Source organism: Budorcas taxicolor, chromosome 11 (genome assembly GCF_023091745.1).
Source record: "Budorcas taxicolor isolate Tak-1 chromosome 11, Takin1.1, whole genome shotgun sequence".
NCBI classification, from domain to species: domain Eukaryota; kingdom Metazoa; phylum Chordata; class Mammalia; order Artiodactyla; family Bovidae; genus Budorcas; species Budorcas taxicolor.
In genome coordinates, this window is record NC_068920.1 from 58,582,612 (window position 1) to 58,606,890 (window position 24,279).

The following is a 24,279-nucleotide window of genomic DNA, read 5'->3' on the forward strand; positions in this document are numbered from 1 at the left end:
AAGTACTTAAACTGCACTTTGAAGTGCATTTGTAAGAGAAGCATGGGCAGTGTTGGTGATACCCGGGGGGTTTAACTCTGCTTTATCAGAAGAGGAACAGCAATTGCACTTGGAGAAAGAGACTGCACATCCTAAATGACGGAGATATGGGGAGGGCGGAGCAACTGTCGTTGCCTGATTCCTAGTCTGTTCCTTCTTCCATATGTTTTTCTAATTCCTTCACAAACTGATTACGTGGCTTTAGTTGTAAAATTCAGCCCCCTCCCAGAAGGCCCCTATAGATAGGGACTGGGGAAGGAGGAACGGACGGAAGAAAACCAGTCGGTCCCGCTGTAACTGTCCAGTGGAGGCGCGTTGCTGTGCGGCGATACCGCCGCGGAGCCGCTTTATTTGTTCATCAATGAGCATCTACTGCATCCCCTAGATACAGGTCAAGCCCACTGGAAATCGCAGCCACCCATCACAAGCAGTCTTCACTGTATTTCCAGAGCGGGAGCGCCGCCGATCTCTACGCACTGAGTGCGTGTGCCGGTAAGAAAGGGAACAGCTGAGCCTCCGGACGCGGGTGGAGTCAGCTCTGCGCTCCTGAGGCGCTCTCGGCGCTCTCCAGTCCTCGCTGCGCGCCTCCTCGCCCCATCTCCCCGCCGTCTCGGGCTCCGGCTTCTCGGTTTAAGGTGCCTTTCCCGCTCTTCTAGACTCGCGCCACCGGAGAAGACAGACGGCTCCTTCCACCTGGGCGCCACAGCTGAGCTCGCCTAACGGCTTGAGGGTGCCGGCTGCGAGGAGAAAGCGCGCGCACCTTCCTTGCTCTCCTCCCGGCGGCTACGCCTCCCGCCAGTTCGGCGCATCGATGTGCGATGCGGCCCAATGGCGACTCTCAGTCACTGCGGGCCCCGCCCCCCAAGGCACACCCACCAATGAGCGCTTGGCAGGGGCAGAACGCGTCCTGTGCCCGCCTCCCCGTCCAGGCCGCCGGAGCAAGCTGACCTGGGCGGGACCGAGGTACGGCCGCTCGACCGGCCCGGAGGCTCGGTACCACTTCAGCCCGCGGCCGGGCGGGCGGCGACGGCCCAGAGAGGGCGCCAGACGCCGGCCGTAGCTGAGGCGGGCGGGCGGCGGGAGAGCAGGACGGCGGGGACGTGCGTCCAGAGCACGGAGCCCTGAGCCTGGCGGGGCCCGTACGAAGTCCGCGCTATGGAAGAGGAGAAGTACTTGCCTGAGCTGATGGCAGAGAGAGACAGCCTGGACCCGTCCTTCGTGCACGCCTCGCGCCTGCTGGCCGAAGGTAGGACTTGCCCCCGGGTGGGCGCAGACCGCCGGCCCCTGTCGCCGCGGCGGGGCTCGGGGAGCGGAGTACGGGAGGACGCCTGTCTCCTTCGCGGAAACTGCCCTGGACGATGCTCGCCCAGAGCCGCGGCGGAGCTGGTCCTTGGGAGGCGGGTGCTACTTCCTCACTCCATTCGCAGCTGAATCCGGGTAGCCCGGAGCGGCGGGCGCTGGCTGTGAAGACAGTGCCCTTTAGGATCACTGATGGAGCGACGTTAAGGAGCTGCGTGGTCCACCGGGATGTTTTAACTCCGCCAAGGGAAGGGAAGTCAGTCTGGAGTGACTGGTGATCAATGCGGTGTTTGATGAGCTTCTTCTTGTCTACAAATCAGTTCCCCCCCCTTCCCTTTTTCTTTCCCTTTTCCCCCTTTATTTTCTCTTATTTTCTCTCCCTTCTGATTGAGAAGTGATTTTGATTTCCTTAGTCTAATTACAGTCTTTCCTATGGAAAGACTTAGTATTAACCTAGATTAAATTATGCGTGTTCTGTTTGTGCATGTGGAAGTGGCTGAAATGCATATCAGTTTATTTGAAGTGTGATGATTGTGTGCTCTGGGAGATGCTGGTCCCTGGGAACCCTCCACAATTGATCAACTGTTGTACCAAGTGTGTGTGTGTGTGTGCTGGGAACCCTCCACAATTGATCAACTGTTGTACCAAGTGTGTGTGTGTGTGTGTGCTGGGAACCCTCCACAATTGATCAACTGTTGTACCAAGTGTGTGTGTGTGTGTGTGTGTGTGTGTGTGTGTGTGTGTGTGTGCTGGGAACCCTCCACAATTGATCAACTGTTGTACCAAGTGTGGGGTGTGTGTGTGTGTACCTTAATGTTAAAAGAGATTTTACACACACACAGGAACTTCTGTATGATAGAAATATTAACCTGATTACTTCCATTTATCTTGAAACAGTGCTAAAGGTACCCAAGATATCTGTAGCAATCTACATTTACCTTTATAAAAACTAAAGACTTTCGTTTTTTTTTGGGGGGGGTGAATGTCTCAATAATGAGTTGCTTCATCATCAAATTGACTACAATGCAGTTTTGTTCCTTAGCTTCTTAGGAACTTACCTACAGCAAAACTAAAAGTAATAACTTTCTTCCCCTTAGCCCTTCAGCATCAAAAGAAATGTTTTCTTTTGTGAGATTTAGTTTTACATGGGAGGAGAAATTCTAATCCTCCATGTATGAATTAAATAGGCATTATGCTTATTTAAATGTTTTATTGATGGATTATTATTTGCAACAATAAAGTATCAGATATTTTTCTATTTTGTGTATTAAGCAATTAAGTAATTAAAAACAACAATTGAAATATTGAACGCGTGAAACAAGTAAACTACTTTTCAGGGGACAAGTGGATTTTGTAGAGGATTTGGAATGGAAAATGCAGTCATGCTTACTACTTCTTGGTTACTGAATAAAAAAATGCAACCTAAAGTTGTAAATTAAAGTCAGTTAAAAAATTAACCTCTAATCTATTAAAAATAAATAAACTACATAAAATAATAGGAACATTGAAAATTAATGGATTAACAAATATTCAAAATGATTAAAAATGCCATTGTGTTCCTAAATCATCTATTTTAATGCATTTTCCAGAAATGTCTTCATTTAGCTGATAAAGTCTTTAAAATAGAAAAAGTTACAAATTAATCATTTTCTCAGACCTGCTAATTGGACTTCTTTTGGGGACAGTAGGCTAGATGATTAATTCATAAGTCATTCATTAATGAGAGTTAGTGTACTGAAAACTGCCAGATTAAAGCAATGCATGTGAGGAGCTCTAAACAGAGTATAGAAGTATTTCTCTGTGGTAAAACAGCCAGAAAAGTCTGTGCACCTGGTTCCTTAAAATTTCCTTAACATTTTATTTTTCTCAGAAATTTGGTTTCTTGATACTTAGGAACATGTTCCTATGTACTTTGTAATTTAATATTTTCCCAGTAGGGGGAAGCATGTTCTGCCTTTGTAATGAATTAGAAGTAAAAAGTGCCTAAATAGAAAAATGTCTAAGGAAGAAACAAAGATAGGTGTCCACATTTCAGAGGAATCATAAGGAGGAGGAGGAGGAGGGGAGTAATGATAATAATCTTGAGTATATAAAGAGACTCTTTGCAACTGGCTGAAAGATCCACAAGATCTAAATTCTGTAATTGTACCCAAGCCTCTTCATGTTCTCATTGAACAGTGTCCTTCTGAATAAACCTTAACATACATTTTACATTACAGATCTTTCGTTGTTTTTTCAAAGGCCGTCTACCTAGATTCTTAGGTCTTATTTCGAATCTCTATAGGAGAGTATTGTTGAGATAATTTTATTTTTCACCCCTGGAAATGTACTGATTGAAGGCAGTGGCTATAAATACACCTGACATAGATGTTCGTTAGGAAAGAAGGTGTTCCATGAAGTACATTTCAGCCAGCACTGTGCAGAATGTCTCAAGACTGAGTGTGTAATAAAAATGATCCAGATGATTCAGTTCTTTGAAATGGTTTTTTGGAAGGTAATATATACAAGGTCAGTGATGTAAGCCACTGAGCATTCATAATGATTTGTTTTGCTGTTTTGATTGGTGGTAGATGCAAATCAGTGCTCCATTGTGACTACAGACTTAGAATTGAAGGTCATGGGGTTAAAAGTGCTAGTTTGTTGGTTATTTTGTTATTTTTGTTGTGGTTTATTACTTCACTTGTTTTGGTTGGGTGCTTTCAATAGGAATGAGTCTGACAAAGCTGATAGAAGAGCCTGAACATTATATGTACTATGTTGTTACTTAGAAAAGATCTTAAATAATATGTTTTGAATAGCATAATATTGATTGAGTAATTCAAGTGATTTTCTTCTGGATTATAATATTGTCTATTATCTATTTGTATGGAAGGTGCTTTGGAGTATGATAAAACAGCAGATTCAGCACAATCCTTGAAGTTCCACTCAGTCTCTGAATTTGCTTGCCAGATGAAATTAGATGAGGTTATTTATATCTATGATACTTCAGGGAAGCACACTAAACTGTGAATCCAGATACTTGGATTTTAATTCCACTTTTGCCCAAAATGAATCTTGGTAAATTTCCCTTCCCTGGGCCAGTTTTCTTGTCTCTCAAATTGAGGAGCTGGACTAGATGATCTGTATGCTTCTTTGTAATTCTAATTAAGTCTGGGACTGCTCCTGATGCAAAGGAGTGCAATTGGTATATTTGGAATACCAAAATCAGTGGTTAAACATTTTGGAAACTTTTTTCATTTCTTAGTTTAATGATTAATAATATGTTTATTGCATTGTATTGCAGTTTGAGGCATACACATTATTTTGGGCACTGGGGAAAGATTTATGTTCTTACTGAACTATTTTCAATGCTTGGGAGTTAAAAATGTATACATGAAAATATTCTTTTTTTGCAGTAAAATGTGTCTATCTGCTGATAGACATAGATCTGTTCAAATGTATATGTTCAATTATGGTGATTCCATACCTTTAGAAGGATTAATAAATTCTTATCCAATTCAGAGTGTTTGAGTTCTCTGTCTCTTCACAAATATTGGACAATTCATCGTTTTGGTTTACTCATCATATGATAAAGTCAAATATTGCTAATATCCGAACAGTTCAAGTATTGCTAAAAAACTCTGAATGCTTTTTTCAAACTTTTGTGAAAATTTTGCCCTTCCATTTAGGATTGGCCTGTTTGCAGGTGTGGGTGAATGAGAAGAACAAGGATCAATAATTTATTACAAAAGCTGACTTGTAGTGGTTTAACTACATTTAGATTTTTAGTAAGGATTATTTTTAATTTTGAATGTGTTCCTTGAAATACTTAAATATGTTGTGTTCTTAAGATAAAGAAAGGTATTGGTATAATATCTAAAACCCACTTCTGATAAAAACTAGTATTCATGTGACTTTTCCTTTGATCAGTGACTTTTCCTTTGCTCTCTCAATAAATTTGGGATAATTTTATTTATGTTTCTTAAAACAAAAAATGGCAAAAAAAATTAACTTAAAGATTTTCTTTGATCTGAAAGGTATCTTTGATCTGCAGCTAAAACATATTTATTATATAGTGGAGAAATTATGCTTTAACAAAACACTTGGGATAGAGTGTTGACACCCCTGACAACTATGAAATAAAGGGTATTTCATTTATTTCCTTTCTGATCCTCAGTTTCTTCATTGGTAAAACAGCAAAACTAATATCCATCAGGCATGGTTCTTTTAAGGTTAAAAAAAATACTGTTTGTGACACATAAGCTATATTTTAAAATATAAATTTTATACAACCAAAGCAAAAACTGAAGCAGAAATTCTACAAATATTAGTGTCAGGGTCCAGCCCCAGTGGATCCAGGGTAATTCAAAGAGGGGATGGAGTCGGCGAGGAGAGATTTATTTATTTAGAAATTTAAAGAGAGATTGAGGAAGAATAATGTAGTGAAAAAATAGAGGAGAAAAGAGGCTGATATTCCTTGGTTTACACGGAAAGCTAATAAAGTCTCAAGACAAGAAACTTATACCGTCTACATTAGGCCACAGGTGCCCGCTTGAATAGTGGAGAGTGCCCCGCCTTCAGCTCCTTCTCACGTGGGTCTTAGAAGCCCGGGCAAATAAGTAGACATGGAGAGCCTCTGCATTCCAAGGGATCAGCCTGAAAAAGAGAGGGAGGGAGAGGGAGAAAGAGAGAGAGATAATCGACACGGGGGAGGCCAAGCTTGTGCAAAAACCCCATAACTTTATTTTCAAAAGGTGCTTATATACCCTAAAGTGAAAGTGAAGTCGCTCAGTCGTGTCTGACTCTTTGTGACCCCACAGACTGTAGTCTACCAGGCTCCTCCGTCCATGGGGTTCTCCAGGCAAGAGTGCTGGAGTGGGTTGCCATTTCCTTCTCCAGGAGATCTTCCCGACTCAGGGATTGAACCCAGGCCTCCCACATTGTAGGCAGACACTTTACCATCTGAGCCACCAGGGACGTGAAGTTTTACATAATGGAAGATACAGAGTCATGCAGGGGCAGCAGTCCTGACCCTTATGGATACCAGGCTTTCTTTCTCCATATCTTTCCGTATACAAAAGGTCTCAGGTGATTTACATTATCTTCTGGCCAAGAGGCCTGCTAACACTTTATGGCTCTCTTTCTTAATGAATGTTAATCTTATTTCCCCTGAAGTGTTTTTCTTTAATCTGCATCACCTTTAAAATACTAAATAAAGTTACATCCCTGTAGAACAAAGGCGCAGTGGGTTATAACAAAGAAGGTACTTAACTCAAAGATCTATGTTGCTGCTTGTTTTTTCTATATACCAACTATACCAACAAATAAAATATATGAAAATTTGGCAGCAAGTATTAGCTCAACAATGAAACCCTTAATCAGTCTTATTCTAATGATTTTGACTCTTCAGAAGCCCCTACATTCCTAGGATGTTTTAAGCTTCCTGTGCCTCATGGTCGGCAGGCCGCAAACAATCACAGGCGCAGCTGTAAGAGTCAGGTAGGCAGGCTAGAAAGCCATCAGAGGGGTTTTTGGATTGAAACACTCTTATTATGCCCAGGAGCCTTATTATCTAAAAGCTCTAAATTAACTTTTTCCAGAAAAAGGTGGTGGGGGGACAGCCCCCTGTTAATGTCAGAAGAGTAGGTGGAAAGCATAACACAGTAAAGCAGGCAGACTCTGGCTTTGGGGGTAGATGCTCGAGAATTTTCAGGGAGACCCCTGAGGCTTGATCTTGCCTTTGTGTATGCCGAGCCTCCTTCCTCATGACCTTTGCCATGGGTGGGGGTTCCTCACGCTGGCTCCCGGCATATAAGATAATACTTTCAAGATTGTCCTTAACATTTTAATAACATTATGGACTTGACATCAACCTGAAGTTTGATTTTTTAATAACATGAGCACTGACTCATGTTAGTACTTAACTCTCTGAATTATTGCTGAGTGAAATTTTAACTCATAGACCAAATTATGAAATAAATTATCTTATGAAACATGGTTCCAATGAGGGTTTTTAAAATATCTTTCTTCTGCCAGTGGTCGCTTGTCCATGTCTGACTTGAGCCTGGTTAGACCAGGACATGGGTAGCTCAAGACTAATTCCACATTTGCTTGGCCGTCACTCTGGGCAGCTGGTTTCATCCTTCTTTTTATCAAAGGAAGTAGATCTGTCTATTCCAACGTTCTTCAGACTCCTACTACCTAGAAACTCCTGTACTCTTTTCATTCCCCAAGGATGAAATGCCTCTTTTTGTTCAAGGCTGACTTGTTCTCAGCATCCTTAACCCTGGTGCCCCTCTTCCCCCAGGCCTGTCCTGTCATTGTGTCCTTTCTTTAGTGGCTCCACCTTCTTCCTCCCCATCTTACCTTGTGGCAGCCTGTAAACATGATTCAACTAGAATCACTTTAAAAAAATATATAATACTTATTTCACTTTCCAAAAGTAATACAAATAATCTTTCTAGACACTTTTCCTCCCTTGTTTCCTTCCAGTTTCTGATACTGTGAGTCTGTATTGCTGCTGCTCACTTTCTCAGTTTACCTTCCACAGCTCTGTGTTCTAGTTGCAGCCTCCCATTTTGTCCAGAAACTAGAGTCTCCAGTGAGAATCATCTAATTGCCAAATCCGATAAAATGTTTCTGATCTCTCATCAGGGTACTTGGCTGTACTTTTCACTGTTGGTCTTTTCTCAGTTTTTTTGGTTTCTCCCTTGACTTTTGAACACTACACACTGTTGGTTTTCTCTTTTCTCTGTTACTCTCAGAATCCTCCCTCTTTTTCATCGTCACCCTGGCACACACACCCTATCAGAGTGGTTCATTTAAAGGCAAAGTCTAACCATGTTATACCTTTAAATGCTGTTCTGGAAGGCAGGCTGTCTCTGACCACAGGCCAGCAGAGGAGGAGGGTGGGGGGTGCCTCCTGGGTGTTCTCAGGGCAGGGAGATTTCAGGCTCTCCTAGGTGCCCACGAGAGGGAAGGGCCCTTCTTGTTGATCCCCTGTGACCTCTAGTGACACTAAGAGAGGTAGGGAGAAGTTCCAGCAGGAGTGAAAGCTGCTCTGACACCCAGTGGCTTCGAAGGGGAAGTATGCATTGCTCCTGCTCCTGAGGGTAGACACCCAGGTCTTCACATGGCTTCTGTCCCCACTGCCAGTGGAACAGAAACCTCGTTGCACATTCAGGCCTCCAGTTCTTCTAAAGAGAAGGGGTGCCCCTTTACAGCAGGGGAAAGCTGGACACCTCAGCTCCCTATTTACCTTTCTTGACTGACGTGAGCATGAGACACTGGTTTTGGGGCCTGGTTTTGTTTTCTGTGTCTGTGTTCTTTGGCTAGGGGAGGATGTTTGTCATTTAAATTTTTTTGTCTTGCAAGGTTGCCCTCTTTCTAGTCCTGCAGCTGGAAAAAGCAGGCTTTGCTTGAGCCTTTGTTTTTGTCTCCTTCTGTTGATGTTTTTGGTTTGCTAGCATTTCAAGCTCCCATTTTGGTGTATATGAAGCACAAGAAAAACTGGGGAAACAACTACCTAGTTCCCATGGTACCCAGGAGGGCTGCCTTCTTCCACAAAGTCTTTTGTGTTTATCTTATGTATAATATCCAGTCACCATTCATTTGTGTTATAATATTTTTCTTTATATGGTTTTCTTATGAAGGTAGGTTCATTCTTGTACATTAATATTTCATTAATTAATTATGTAAGAATTAGCATGACCAGGATAAATCCATGTGGGTAATCAGAATGCAATATCTGATCAAAATTTTTGGTTTAATTAAGTATAAATCTAGACTGGAGCTCTGTGTCCTCATGGCAGCTGTAGAAAGGAAGGATATTTTAGAAACCCTTGGAGATGACTCCACAGTGTCACCAGCCTTTCCTATGTCCTTATTTGTTCTTGTCTGAATACAGACAAGAAATGTAGCTTAATTGGAATTATATTGAGACCAGTCGGTTTGTTTAAGGCTATTATCAGTGTAAGACAATATATTAATAGATTGTAATACGATCCTTGTCTTACAGAAATGGTGAATTTCAATAAAATATTTTTTTGGGCTCCGAAATCACTGCAGATGGTGATTGTAGCGATGAAATTAAAAGACGCTTACTCCTTGGAAGGAAAGTTATGAACAACCTAGATACCATATTAAAAGGCAGAGACATTACTTTGCCAACAAAGGTCCGTCTAGTCAAGGCTACAGTTTTTCCAGTGGTCATGTATGGATGTGAGAGTTGGACTGTGAAGAAAACTGAGCGCCAAAGAATTGATGCTTTTGAACTGTGGTGTTAGAGAAGACTCTGGAGAGTCCTTTGACTGTAAGGAGGTCCTACCAGTCCATCCTAAGGGAGATCAGTCCTGGGTCTTGGAAGGACTGATGCTGAAGCTGAAACTCCAGTACTTTGGCCACCTCATGTGAAGAGTTGACTCATTGGAAAAGACCCTGATGCTGAGAGGGATTGAGGTCAGGAGGAGAAGGGAACAACAGAGAATGAGATGGTTGGATGGCATCACTGACTCAGTGGACATGAGTTTGAGTAAACTCTGGGAGTTGATGATGGACAGGGAGGCCTGGTGTGCTGTGGTTCATGGGGTCGCAAAGATTTGGACACGATTCAGCAACCGAACTGAGCTGAACTGAATGAAATAGAAATAGATTAAAAATAATAATAGAGTGCTGGTTAATAACTGATCTCCAAAGTGAATGTTAGCAAATACCCATGTTATGGGACTTTTTCATTGTATCCAATGGAGTGCTCTGAAATAGTCACGTTTTATTTGTCAAAAGGTTGAGGTGTCACAGCTCTGTATCCTTTTGCTCAATTTTTAAAAACTATTTTGGGAAGCAAATCTTTTGTAGCATATTCTCCAGTGCTTACCTTACCCTCCAGAACACTACTTCCAAAAAATTTCTGCAGTAAAGAGTGATTTAAAAAAATTAAAGAACAACTGAATGACAAAGTTTTAGGTCCCTTACTATAGATATGGTTCAGGTACAGTCTGGGCAATCAGTTTGTAGGGCAAGAACTCTACTACACTGAACTATGTGATTACAGTTGCCCTTGAATGTTTGTTGATAACACTGGTCCTCAGTGTGTTTTATTGGTATGTGAAGAGATGTCAGATGTTTAATTTTTTAGTTTTTAACAATATACATGGTATAAATTAGCAGTATATGGTGACAGCTGCTGGAGTTTACAGACTGTTAGTGGCACAGGGATTCTGAGGAAATCATGGTGATCATAGATCTTTGCCCTCATAATCTCTCTGTCATCAATGGGGAGATACTCTTTGTCAGTCACTAAACTAGATGTCGACATGTCTACCACTGTTTATCCACTCATAATCCTATGAGATACTTATTAGTGTTACCCTGTCTTACAAATGAGAAAAAATAACAATTAAACAAGTTAATTTATTTCAGATCAGTCAGCAAGTAAATTATAAAGCTGAAACCCAGGTTTCCTCATCCAGAGACTCCTGAAGTGGTTAAAACACCCTGTCTTCTGTGGGAGAAATGCAAGCATTATAGGAAGGTCAAATGTTAACATGCAAAGTAAGTCAAAGAGATCAGTGTGGTGGTACCCGTAATTTCTAAAATATGTTTCTGAATGGGAATATTGGGTGAATTCTTTCACAGCATCTTTAAGTAAGTATAGTTTATAAAAGGTAAGTACATTTATAAAGAGGGAAATTTACCTTAGTACAGTTCAGTTCAGTTGCTCTGTTGTTTCCGACTCTTTGTGACCCCATGGACTGCAGCACGCCAGGCCTCTCTGTCCATCACCAACCCATGGAGTTTATTCAAACTCATGTCCATTGAGTTGGTGATGCCATCCAACCATCTCATCCTCTGTCATCCCCTTCTACTCTCACCTTCAATCTTTCCAAGCATGAGGGTCTTTTCCAATGAGTCAGCTCTTCACATCAGGTGGCCAAAGTATTGGAGTTTCAGCTTTAGTATCAGTCCTTCCAATGAACACCCAGGACTGCTCTCCTTTAGGATTGACTGGTTGGATCTCCTTGCAGTCCAAGGGACTCTCAAGAGTCTTCTCCAACACCACAGTTCAAAAGCATTAATTATTTGGTGCTCAGCTTTATCGTCTAACTCTCACATCCATACATAACTACTGGAAAAACCATAGCTTTGATGAGATGGATCTTTGTTGTCAAAGTAATGTCTGTGCTTTTCAATATGCTGTCTAGGTTGATCGTAGCTTTTCTTCCAAGGAGCAAGCATCTTTATTTTTTTTATTTTTTATTTTTTTTTTTAGGGGATTTTTATTTATTTATTTATTTATTTATTTATTTATTTATTTTTTAATTTTAAAATCTTTAATTCTTACATGTGTTCCCAAACATGAACCCCCCTCCCACCTCCCTCCCCATAACATCTCTGTGGGTCATCCCCATGCACCAGCCCCAAGCATGCTGTATCCTGCGTCAGACATAGACTAGCGGTTCAATTCTTACATGATAGTATACATGATAGAATGCCATTCTCCCATATCATCCCACCCTCTCCCTCTCCCTCTGAGTCCAAAAGTCCGTTATAGACAGCTGCGTCTTTTTTCCTGTCTTGCATACAGGGTCGTCATTGCCATCTTTCTAAATTCCATATATATGTGTTAGTATACTGTATTGGTGTTTTTCTTTCTGGCTTACTTCACTCTGTATAATCGGCTCCAGTTTCGTCCATCTCATCAGAACTGATTCAAATGAATTCTTTTTAACGGCTGAGTAATACTCCATTGTGTATATGTACCACAGCTTTCTTATCCATTCATCTGCTGAGGGACATCTAGGTTGTTTCCATGTCCTGGCTATTATAATCAGTGCTGCGATGAACATTGGGGTACATGTGTCTCTTTCAATTCTGGTTTCCTCGGTGTATATGCCCAGCAGTGGGATTGCTGGGTCATAAGGGAGTTCTATTTGCAATTTTTTAAGGAATCTCCACACTGTTCTCCATAGTGGCTGTACTAGTTTGCATTCCCACCAACAGTGTAGGAGGGTTCCCTTTTCTCCACACCCTCTCCAGCATTTATTGCTTGCAGATTTTTGGATCGCAGCCATTCTGACTGGTGTGAAGTGGTACCTCATTGTGGTTTTGATTTGCATTTCTCTGATAATGAGTGATGTTGAGCATCTTTTCATGTGTTTGTTAGCCATCCGTATGTCTTCTTTGGAGAAATGTCTATTTAGTTCTTTGGCCCATTTTTTGATTGGGTCGTTTATTTTTCTGGAATTGAGCTGCATAAGTTGCTTGTATATTTTTGAGATTAGTTGTTTGTCAGTTGCTTCATTTGCTATTATTTTCTCCCATTCAGAAGGCTGTCTTTTCACCTTGCTGATATTTTCCTTTGTTGTGCAGAAGCTTTTAATTTTAATTAGATCCCATTTGTTTATTTTTGCTTTTATTTCCAGAATTCTGGGAGGTGGATCATAGAGGATCCTGCTGTGATTTATGTATGTAAAGTTGCAGGATATAAAATCAACACACAGAAATCCCTTGCATTCCTATACACCAATAATGAGAAAGTAGAAAAAGCAATTAAGGAAACAATTCCATTCACCATTGCAACGAAAAGAATAAAATACTTAGGAATATATCTACCCAAAGAAACTAAAGACCTATATATAGAAAACTATAAAACACTGATGAAAGAAATCAAAGAGGACACTAATAGATGGAGAAATATACCATGCTCATGGATCGGAAGAATCAATATAGTGAAAATGAGTATATTACCCAAAGCAATTTACAAATTCAATGCAATCCCTATCAAGCTACCAGCCATATTTTTCACGGAGCAAGCATCTTTAATTTCATGGCTGCAGTCACCATCTGCAGTGATTTTGGAGCCCCACAAAATAAAGTCAGTCACTGTTTTCCCATCTATTTGTTATAGTGATGGGACCAGATTCCATGATCTTAGTTTTCTGAATATTGAGTTTTAAGCCAACTTTTTCACTCTCCTCTTTCGCTTTCTTCTTCTTCCCTTTCTGCCATAAGGGTGGTGTCATCTGCATATCTGAGCTTATTGATATTTCTCCTGGCAATCTTGATTCCAGCTTGTGTTTAATCCAGCCCAGTGTTTCTCATGATGTACCCTACATATAAGTTAAATAAGCAGAGTGACAATATACAGTCTTGATGTACTCCTTTCCCAATTTTTAACCAGTCTGTTGGTCCATGTCCAGTTCTAACTGTTGCTTCCTGACCTGCACACAGATTTCTCAGGAGGCAGATCAGGTGGTCTGGTATTCCCATCTCTTTCAGATTTTTCCAGTTTTTTGTGATCCACACAGTCAAAGGCTTTGGCATAGTCAATAAAGCAGAAATAGATGTTTTTCTGGAACTCTCTTGCTTTTTCCATGATCCAGAGGATGTTGGCAATTTGATCTCTTGTTCCTCTGCCTTTTCTAAATCCAGCTTGAACACCTGGGAGTTCACAGTTTATGTACTGTTGAAGCTTGGCTTGGAGAATTTTGGGCATTACTTTGAGATGAGTGCAATTTTGCAGTAGTTTGAGAATTCTTTGGCATTGCCTTTCTTTGGGACTGGAATGAAAACTGATCGTTTCCAGTCCTGTGGCCATTGCTGAGTTTTCCAAATTTGCTGGCATATTGAATGCAGCATTTTCACAATATCATCATTTAGAATTTGAAATAACTCAACTGGAATTCCATCACCTGCACTAAATTTGTTCCTAAGGCCCACTTGAATTCGCATTCTGTCTGGTTATATGTGAGTGATCACACCATTGTGATTATCTGAGTTGTGAAAATCTTTTTTGTATAGTTCTTCTGTTTATTCTTGCCACCTCTTCTTAATATCTTCTGCTTCTGTCAAGTCCATACCATTTCTGTCCTTATTGAGACCATCTTTGCATGAAATGTTCCGTTGGTATCTCTAATTTTCTTGAGATCTCTAGTCTTTCCCATTCTGTTATTTTTCTGTATATCTTTGCATTGATCACTGAGGAAGGCTTTCTTATTTCTCCCTTCTATTTTTTCAAACTCTTCATTGAAATGGTTATAGCTTTCCTTTTCTCCTTTGCCTTTCACTTCTCTTCTTTTCACAATTATTTGTAAGGCCTCTTCCGACAACCATTTTGCCCTCTTTTTTTTTTTTTCCCTTGGCGACTGTCTTGATCCCTGCCTCCTGTATAATGTCATGAACCTCTGTCCATAGTTCTTCAGGCAGTCTGTCTATCAAATCAAATCCCTTAAATCTATGTCTCACTTCCACTGTATAGTCGTTTAAGGGATTTGATTTATGTCATACCTGAATGGTCTAGTGGTTTTCCCCACTTGCTTCAATTTAAGTCTGAATTTGGCAATAAGAAGTTCATGATCTTAGCCACAGTCAGCTCCCGGTCTTGTTTTTGCTGACCGTGTATAACTTCTCCATCTTTAACTGCAAAGAATGTAATCAGTCTGATTTCATTGTTGACCATCTGGTGATGTCCATGTGTGGAGTTTTCTCTTGTGTTGTTGGAAGAGGATGTTTGCTATGACCATTGTGTTTCTTGGCAAAACTCAATGAAGCTTTTGCTCTGCTTCATTGTGTACTCTAAGGCCAAATTTGCTTGTTACTCCAGCTATCTCTTGACTTCCTACTTTTGCATTCCAGTCCCCTATAATTAAAAGAACATCGTTTTTGGGCATTAGTTCTGCAAGGTCTTGTAGGTCTTCATAGATCTATTGAGCCTCAGCTTTCAGCATTATTGGTTGGGGCATAGACTTGGATTAATGTGAATTTGAATGGTTTGCCTTGAAATCATACAGAGATGAGTTGTCGTTTTTGAAATTGCATCCAAGTACTTCATTTCGGACTGTTTTGTTGACTGTGTGATGGCTACTCCATTTCTTCTAAGGGATTCTTGCCCACGGTAGTAGGTATAATGGGCAACTGAGTTAAATTCACCCTTTCCAGTCCATTTTAGTTTACTGATTTCTAAAATGTTGATGTTCAGTCTTGTCATCTCATGTTTGATTACTTCCAATTTGCCGTGATTCATGGACCTAACTTTCCAGGTTCCTATGCAATATTGTGTGGATCACAATAAACTGGAAAATTCTGAAAGAGATGGGAATGCCAGATCACCTGGCCTGCCTCTTGAGAAACCTATATGAAGGTCAGGAAGCAACTATTAGAATTGGACATGGAACAACAGACTGGTTCCAAATAGGAAAAGGAGTACGTCAAGGCTGTATATTGTCACCCTGCTTATTTAGCTTCTATGCAGAGTACATCATGAGAAACGCTGGGCTGGAAGAAACACAAGCTGGAATCAAGATTGCCGGGAGAAATATCAATAACCTCAGATATGCAGATGACACCACCCTTATGGCAGAAAGTGAAGAGAAACTAAAAAGCCTCTTGATGGAAGTGAAAGTGAAGAGTGAAAAAGTTGGCTTAAAGGTCAACATTCAGAAAACGAAGATCGTGGCATCCAGTCCCATCACTCCATGGGAAATAGATGGGGAAACAGTAGAAACAATGTCAGACTTTATTTTTTTGGACTGCAGAATCACTGCAGATGGTGATTGCAGCGATGAAATTAAAAGACGCTTACTCCTTGGAAGAAAAGTTATGACCAAACTAGATGGCATATTCAAAAACAGAGACATTACTTTGCCAACAAAAGTCCATCTAGTCAAGGCTATGGTTTTTCCAGTGGTCATGTATGGATGTGAGAGTTGGACTGTGAAGAAAGCTGAGCACCAAAGAATTGACGCTTTTGAACTGTGGTGTTGGAGAAGACTCTTGAGGGTCCCTTGGACTGCAAGGAGATCCAACCAGTCCATTCTGAAGGAGATCAACCCTGGGATTTCTTTGGAGGGAATTATACTGAAGCTAAAACTCCAATACTTTGGTCACCTAATGCGAAAAGTTGACTCATTGGAAAAGACTGATGCTGGGAGGGACTGGGGCAGGAGGAGAAGTGGACGACAAAGCATGAGATGGCTGGATGTCATCACTGACTCGATGGACTTGAGTTTGAGTGAACTCCGGGAATTGGTGATGAACAGGAAGGCCTGGCCTGCTGCGATTCATGGGGTCGCAAAGAGTCGGACACAACTGAGCGACTGAACTGAACTGATGCAATATTCCTTGTTACTCAGTTGGACTTTACTTCCATCTCCAGTCATCTCCACAACTGGGTATTGTTTTTGCTTTGGCTCTGTCCCTTCAGTCTTTCTGGAGTTAGTTCTCCACTGATCTCTAGTAGCATATTGGGCACCTGCCTACCTGAGGAGTTCATCTTTCAGTGTCCTATCTTTTTGCCTTTTCATACTGTTCATGTGGTTCTCAAGGCAAGAATACTGAAGTGCTTTGCCATTCCCTTCTCCAGTGGACCACGTTTTGTTAGTACTCTCCACCCCAACCCTAACTCAGTGAAACTACCTTAGTACAGAATTGTGTTAAGGATTATTGAGAAAGCCTAACTTTTCAGAATGTCTTACCCTAACTATTGTTTCTGAGGAATATTGGGGATGAGGGGGCCAGAGTAGGGGAATATGGCAGTCTTTTTTTGGATCTAAAGTAAGGATTGGAGAAGTTTCTGTGATTTGTTGAGACACTTTTCTCTCTACATTTTTTTCTTTTAAGGAGAACTGTTTAACTTGCCAAAGACTTCTAGGAGGGAAGAACAACCATAGCCCCTCTTTTTTGTCTTGAGGGAGTGTGTGTTTAAAATTTGATAGTTTAGCAGAGTTCACATGTTGTCAGAACTGGAGAACTCAGCAACATGGCCTTATTCAAATGTTTTGTATAGGTTCTAAAGCTTAATATTTATTCTTTGAAGCATAATGGTCAGTATTATGCACTGTTATCAGAATTGCACAATTGATGCTCATTTCCTTCTAATAATTGAATATTAGATTTTACTTTTTAAAAATATATATTTTACTCTTCTAATAGAAAAGCAGAATGTGTTTTCTCTCAATTATAGTTATTTTTATCAGGTTCACTGTATGTCAGAAAATGATAAGCCCTGATGCAACTCAGGAGACAGAGCCTATGTGACAGAAACAGCAGAGGCTGAAGGAGAATCCTGTTCATTTTGAGAAAGAGGGGATGACTAGAGTAATAATTGTTTTTCTTGAACACACACTGTGGGTCATGTCCTTACATTATATCCAAAAAGGCAAGTGGTATTGTCCCTATATTATGGGAAAGATAAAGACGCAGATTTCAGAGTAGCATAATTCATTTGGAGTTTTAAAGTAAGAAGTCAAAGGTTTCATAAATGTCCAGTTTTAATGTGAAGTTGTCAAAAAGCAACCATGAAACACTGATATGTTAAAGATACTGCAGGATATGAGTTGTTTAAGTAAGAACCAAGAGCTTGCTTTAAAAACTTTTAAGAGAGTTAAATGTCTATTACTAGAGAATTTTTTTCCTTTAAAGTAATTTCCTTCAGAAATTTTAAGGAATTTGATTTCTTAGAAATTTGATTCACATACAGCAATGCACTCATTGTATAAGATCTGACTATAAAATGGAAACAATAGCATGAATACATAATATAATTTAGTTGTGACTGTTTAGGCATGTGAATGTTTTAAATGGAGAAATTTATGTGAGTGTTGAATTAGGTGTCATCCATATGTCCACATAATCTAAGTTTTCCTTCCTATAAGTCAAAAACTAGATGTTATATTTTTATCCATCCAAGATCTGGTGGAAAAGGGGTGTTAAGGAATTGTGTGAGTGAAGTGAAAGTTGCTCAGTCGTGTTTGACTCTTACGACCCCGTGATCTATACAGTCCTTGGAATTCTCTGGGCTATAATGCTGGAGTGTGTAGCTGTTCGCTTCTCCAGGTTATCTTTCCAACCCAGGGATTGAACCCAGGTCTCCCACATTGTGGATGGTTTCTTTACCAGCTGAGCCACCAGGAAAGCGCAAAGAATTGTGTGACGATGGAACATATTTGATAGGCTGAGGCAAATGACATTTCTGTTACATGCAGTTGTTTTGAAATGGACTTCAAGAAGAGACATGACTCTGTAGAAGCTAGTATTCTGAAATTAGCGAAAGATTGAAAATTATATCATATCTATATAAAGAAAATCTGGTAGAAAAAAATCATTGTGATAATTAAGAGTCGTTTAATGGAATTAGATAAGGTGATAAGTATTTGGAATGAGGTGCAATAAGCCAAATTGTTTCGCTTTGAGTAAAATGAGCAGACTGTGTGTGTGTGTGTGTGTGTGTGTGTGTGTGTGAAGCAAAAACTAACCAGGCGATAAATGAAAAACAATACAGACTTGGCCAGTTTGTTGCTATTACCTATAGTCTGTATTACTATCTGAGACCTACACTTAGATGGAGGACAAGGGATAGAGGACAGAGTTACAGCTAATTAAATACACAATCTCCATAGGATTGGAGAAAAGCAGTCATAAGGCAAATAGATAATGCTTTAGGAGCCCACAGAGATCATGGGTAGTCTCAGTGGGAGGACCATGTTAGCTGAAATGTAAAGCACAAGTAAGATATGGTGGGGATTCAGTGAAGGAGGGGTTTTAATCTAGGAGAAGGATATACAGATATAGGAAACAACACTTCCAAAGCCTGAAAAAAAATAAAAAAAAAGAACATTTTTTAAAATGGGTAGATTATAGAGTGAAGTAAGCCAGAAAGAGAAACACCAATACAGTATACTAACACATATATATGGAATTTAGAAAGATGGTAATGATAACTCTGTATGCGAGACAGCAAAAGAGACACAGGTGTATAGAACAGACTTTTGGACTCTGTGAGAGAGGGAGAGGGTGGGATGATTTGGGAGAATGGCATTGAAACATGTATAATATCATGTAAGAAACGATTCGCCAGTCTAGGTTCGATGCAGGATACAGGATGCTTGGGGCTGGTGCACTGGGATGACCCAGAGAGATGCTATGGGGAGGGAGGTGGCAGAGGGGTTCAGGACTGGGAACTCATGTACACCTGTGGCGGATTCATGTTGATGTATGGCAAAACCAATACAGTATTGTAAAGTAAAATAAAGTAAAAAAAATAAAATGGGTAGAATTTGTGTGATTTTTATGATTTACAATAAATAAATATATTTATATGGTTGGTCATCTTACCTGTTTCCGGCCAGAGCCAGAGCCAGAGCCATCTTACCTGTTTCTGGCCAGAGCCCCTATATCCACTGTGGATATAGCTGGTGGTGTAGCCATGCATTCCAGGAAACAAACTCACTCAGAAGGACGATGCAGATAGTGGAATGCAGTTTATTACACTGGCGGGCCCAAGGCAGAGTCTCCTCTTAGCGAAAGACCCCAACCAGCATTTGTGAAAATCTTTTTTACCCCATGTGTATGTGTCTGAGCCCTCCACTCCAAATTCCTTGAAACTTACATAAACCAAGAAAATACAATCCCAGTAACTCCATCGTTCACGTGCTATGTGCTCATGTGCTCAAACAGTCAAACAGCCAATAATCAATAAACCTGAGGTTACACTCTGATAGATACAGAAAAATTTATGGCCTGTCTGGAAGGGGTGATTAGTGTATGTTTTCTCTTAGGTGATGAGTTACCTAGATATGATCTTCAAGGTTCCTCTGTCTGGAGGGGGTCTTATCTTTCTGTTGTTGTTTTCATAAACACTAAACACAGAGTTCAGAGTCCATTGGAAAGGTGGCCGAGCATGATCAGCATGAACAGGCCTAAGATGGAGTCCAGGCCCTATGAATTCCTTCTTCATTGGAAAGGCGTCTTTTGTAATACAAATAAAGTGACTTTTTGAAGTAGGAAACTTAAGGACAGAGGCTGGTTGCCAGGGGAACTAGCTTGTAATTAGAGGATAGGAACTTTCTGGCCCCTCTTTTCCTTACTACCCCATAGACCTTTGAGGAGAGGGACTGGAGGTTGAATCAGTTGCCAGTGGCCATGCTGATTTAATCAACTGTGTCTGTGTAATGAAACCTTGATATTAGTGCACAGAGGAACTGGGTTCAGATTGCATCCATACCCATAGCTCAAGGAGATCTGGGGAGAATGGGGTGCTCCCAGAGGGCTTGGAAGCTCTGCACCCTTTCCTAGATCTGCCCTGGTCATCTCTTCCATTCTTAATTCCTGAGTATGTCACTCTGTAATAAACCTTTAGTATATAGTTAATATTTCAACCAGAAACCTTGGAAACAAAAAATATATATCTTTTCACACTGTAATGCTGCTTAGTGTAGAGAAATGTTCCTAATACAAGCTTTAAAGATCTAAATGTCCAGCACATTCTGGTGCTCATCTTGTGCTCGCTGTGGATCACTGATCAAAATGGAAACTGTAAATTTCTACATTGACTGTAGAATCACAAATTCAAGGGGAAAATGTATCAAGAAAATGGCACTGGTCAACAGAGTCACATGAGACAAGTCAGTAAGAACACTTGTAGGAAAGAGTAGGTGCCTGCAGTAGATGTTGGATTAGGAGAGAATCAGAGGTTCAAAGAGTGTGCATTCTTCCTTCTTCTTAAGGTCAGTATAGTCTTGAAAGTTATCCATGTTGCTGCATTTGTCAGTAAATCATTTTTTCTTGCTGAGTAATGCTCCATTGTATCAATATCTCACAATTTAATAGTCCTATATCTTATACATGGACATCTGGATTGTGTTCAGGGTTAGCTTATTATGAGCAGACTGCTATGAATATTCATGTGCTAGATTTATGTAGATATGCATTCTCTTTATATGAAGCAGAATTGCTGGGCCTTAGAGTGTGAATGTGTGTGTGTATTTTATAAATATATATAAAATGTAAATAAGGTTAACCATGTATACACACACACATACATTGTATGAGATTGCAATGATTGCACTGTTTTGTCTCTCACCAACATTGCATGAAAACTCTGGTTGTTCCACTTGCTTGCCAACACTTGAAGTTCTCAGTCTTTTTAACAACAGCTATTCTAGTATTTCTGTGGTAACATTGTATATATTGTTTGTTTGAATCATTTTTAAATTGTGTTCTTTTTATTGAGGTATGGGCTTCCCTGTGGTTCAGCTGGTATAGAATCCGCCTGCAATGTGGGAGACCTGAGTTTGATCCCTGGGTTGGGAAGATCCCCTGGAGAAGGGAAAGGCTCCCCACTCCAATATTCTGGCCTGGAGAATTCCATGGACTGTATAGTCCATGGGATTGCAAAGAGTTGGACACGACTGAGCGACTTTCACACACACTCACACACATAGTTGATTTACAATGTTATGTTAGTTTCTGATATACAGCAAAGTGATTCAGTTTGACACACAAAGTGTGACATACATACACGCACATATATCTGTATTATATATATTCTTTTTTAGGTTATTTTTCATTACAAGTTATTATAAGATACTGAGTATGGTTTCCTGTGCTATGGAGTAGGTCCTTGTTGATTATCTAGTTCATATATAGAAGTGTGTTTATGTTAATTCCAAACTCCTAATTTATTCCTCCCCCTCTTCCCCTTTCAATTTTTAGTTCCTTGATGATTACTGATGTTGGACATGTTCTTGAAACAATTGGCTAGAATGTTGACAAATTTTTAATTCTTGAGGGTCTTTTGAAGAGCCCAAGTTGTTACTTTTTTTCTGAAGTATAATCCTTTGTTTTTTCTTATACTTAATGTTGTGTCCTCTCTAGGACTTCTTTGCCTACCTCAAAGTCACATAGGATCTGTTCAGTATGTTTTTTAGAAGCTTTATGGTTTTAGCTTTAAGTATAAGTTTATGACCCATCCAGAGATAACTTTTGTATATAATTTTCAACATAGGGTTGGTTCTTTTTTAAAAAAATATAAATCTATTTATTTTAATTGGAGGTTAATTACTTTACAATATTGTATTGGTTTTGCCATACATCAACATGAATCTGGCATGGGTTTACATGTGTTCCCTATCCTGAACCCCCCTCCCACCTCCTCCCCGTACCATCCCTCTGGGTCATACCAGTGCACCAGCCCCAAGCATCCTGTATCATGCATCGAACCTGGACTGGCAATTTGTTTCATACATGATATACATGTTTCAATGCCATTCTCCCAAATCATTCCACCCTCTCCCTCTCCCTCTCCCATAGAGTCCAAAAGACTGTTCTATACATCTGTTTCTCTTTTGCTGTCTCGCATACAGAGTTATCATTACCATCTTTCTAAATTCCATATATATGCGTTTGTATACTGTATTGGTGTTTTTCTCTCTGGCTTACTTCACTTGGTATAATAGGCTCCAGTTTCATCCACCTCATTAGAACTGATTCAAAAGTATTCTTTTTAATGGTTGAATAATACTCCATTGTGTATATGTACCACAGTTTTTGTATCCATTCATCTGCTGATGGACATCTAAGTTGCTTCCATGTTCTGGCTATTATAAACAGTGCTGCGGTGAACATTGGGATACACGTAAGATACTTAATGTCTAAGTATATGTGAAATGTCTACAACATTGACCCTCAATATATCTGTTTTAATACAAAAGGGAACCATGACTGCCTTAGATTTATTAAGCATGACATGTGTAGACTGTGCTTTAAAATTATATATAGCTGCTGCTGCTGCTGCTAAGTCACTTCAGTTATGTCCGACTCTGTGCAACTCCATAGACGACAGCCCACCAGGCTCTGCCATCCCTGGGATTCTCCAGGCAAGAACACTGGAGTGGGTTGCCATTTCCTTCTCCAATGCATGAAAATGAGAAGTGAAAGTGAGGTTTCTGAGTCATGTCCAACTCTTCGCGACCCCATGGACTGTAGCCTACCAGGCTTTTCTGTCCATGGGATTTTCCAGGCAAGAGTACTGGAGTGGGATGCCATTGCCTTCTATGAAACTTTTTCCATGTCCTCAGAATTTAGAACATAATCCTTTAAGGACACATGGATACACTTTTCTTAGTTTAATTGAGGAGGAGACTAGCCATCCCAGAGGCCTTGAAGTTTACTGACTCTGACAAAGATAACATTCAATAAAGTAAGATGTTTGTTGCTACTCAGCAGTAGTGAAATCTTATTAAACCTGAACAACTGCACTATCCTCAGTAGCAAAGTAGGTTCTAGTATCACACGGAAGCAAGCAAAGTATATGCATTAAACATTTAATTTTTAAAAAGACCATAAAATTTTATTTTATATTTTCTTATAAAATATACTATATTATAATATCTTATAAAATATAAGACCGTATCTTATATTTTAAAAATTTCATAGTATTGGTTCCATGCTTTTTCTATCTTTGCAGGTAAAAAATGTATGTATGGAAACAGTACACTTTACAGTATTGAGAAACCTGCCCTGGGTGAAATAGCTATACCTACAAACAAAAAAGTATGACCTGCATCTCCACCCACAGTGATGGCCCATTACCTCTTGATCTGTGGCATATTAAGAGCCAGCATCACTATCACCCTGAAAAGTGGCATAGTTTTAGAAATTTCCCAAAGGCATAAGTGACTGATGAATTTAAATTAATCCCTAAAGCACAGATACCATACCACTATGATTTTGTAAACACCTAGGTACCTATTATGTCAATACTAACAGCCAAAAAATAGATTTAATGATGATACAGACTGAAACAGTACATCAATGCTAGATTCTGACGAGGTAATTCCTGGGAGAATGTGTTTACACAGGGGAAGGCAATTGGTTCTGCGTTTTAGAAATTAGAGATACAATGAACATTTTCTGCTTGGATTTGAACAAGAAAAAAAAAAGAATTCAGATGTCATCAAGTGAGACAACCTTGTGAAGTACTGAAATCTCTTCCTATGGAAATATTTTAAAAATCTCTGATAAAAAGTTGCAAAAAAGAAAAATGGCTGTTTTGCTTTTCTCAAAAGATATGTATTGATAATTGGAAATGAAAGTTTGGATTAGAAAATTTATGAATGTCCACTTTATCTTATAGTTTAAAAATTTCATAGTATTGGACAATAATTCTTTATGTTACCATAAAGTAAA

General features: G+C 39.9%; 1 protein-coding gene across 1 annotated transcript in view; it reads left to right on the forward strand.

Annotated features, from left to right (window-relative positions):
* Nucleotides 1-1,194: 1,194 nt before the first annotated feature.
* The window catches only part of KHDRBS2 (KH RNA binding domain containing, signal transduction associated 2), a 770,603-nt gene continuing 747,518 nt past the window's right edge, over nucleotides 1,195-24,279 (forward strand). Inside the window, exon 1 of the mRNA XM_052649249.1 lies at nucleotides 1,195-1,285. Coding sequence (XP_052505209.1) covers nucleotides 1,195-1,285 — 91 coding nt within the window. The remainder of the gene's footprint in view (nucleotides 1,286-24,279) is intronic.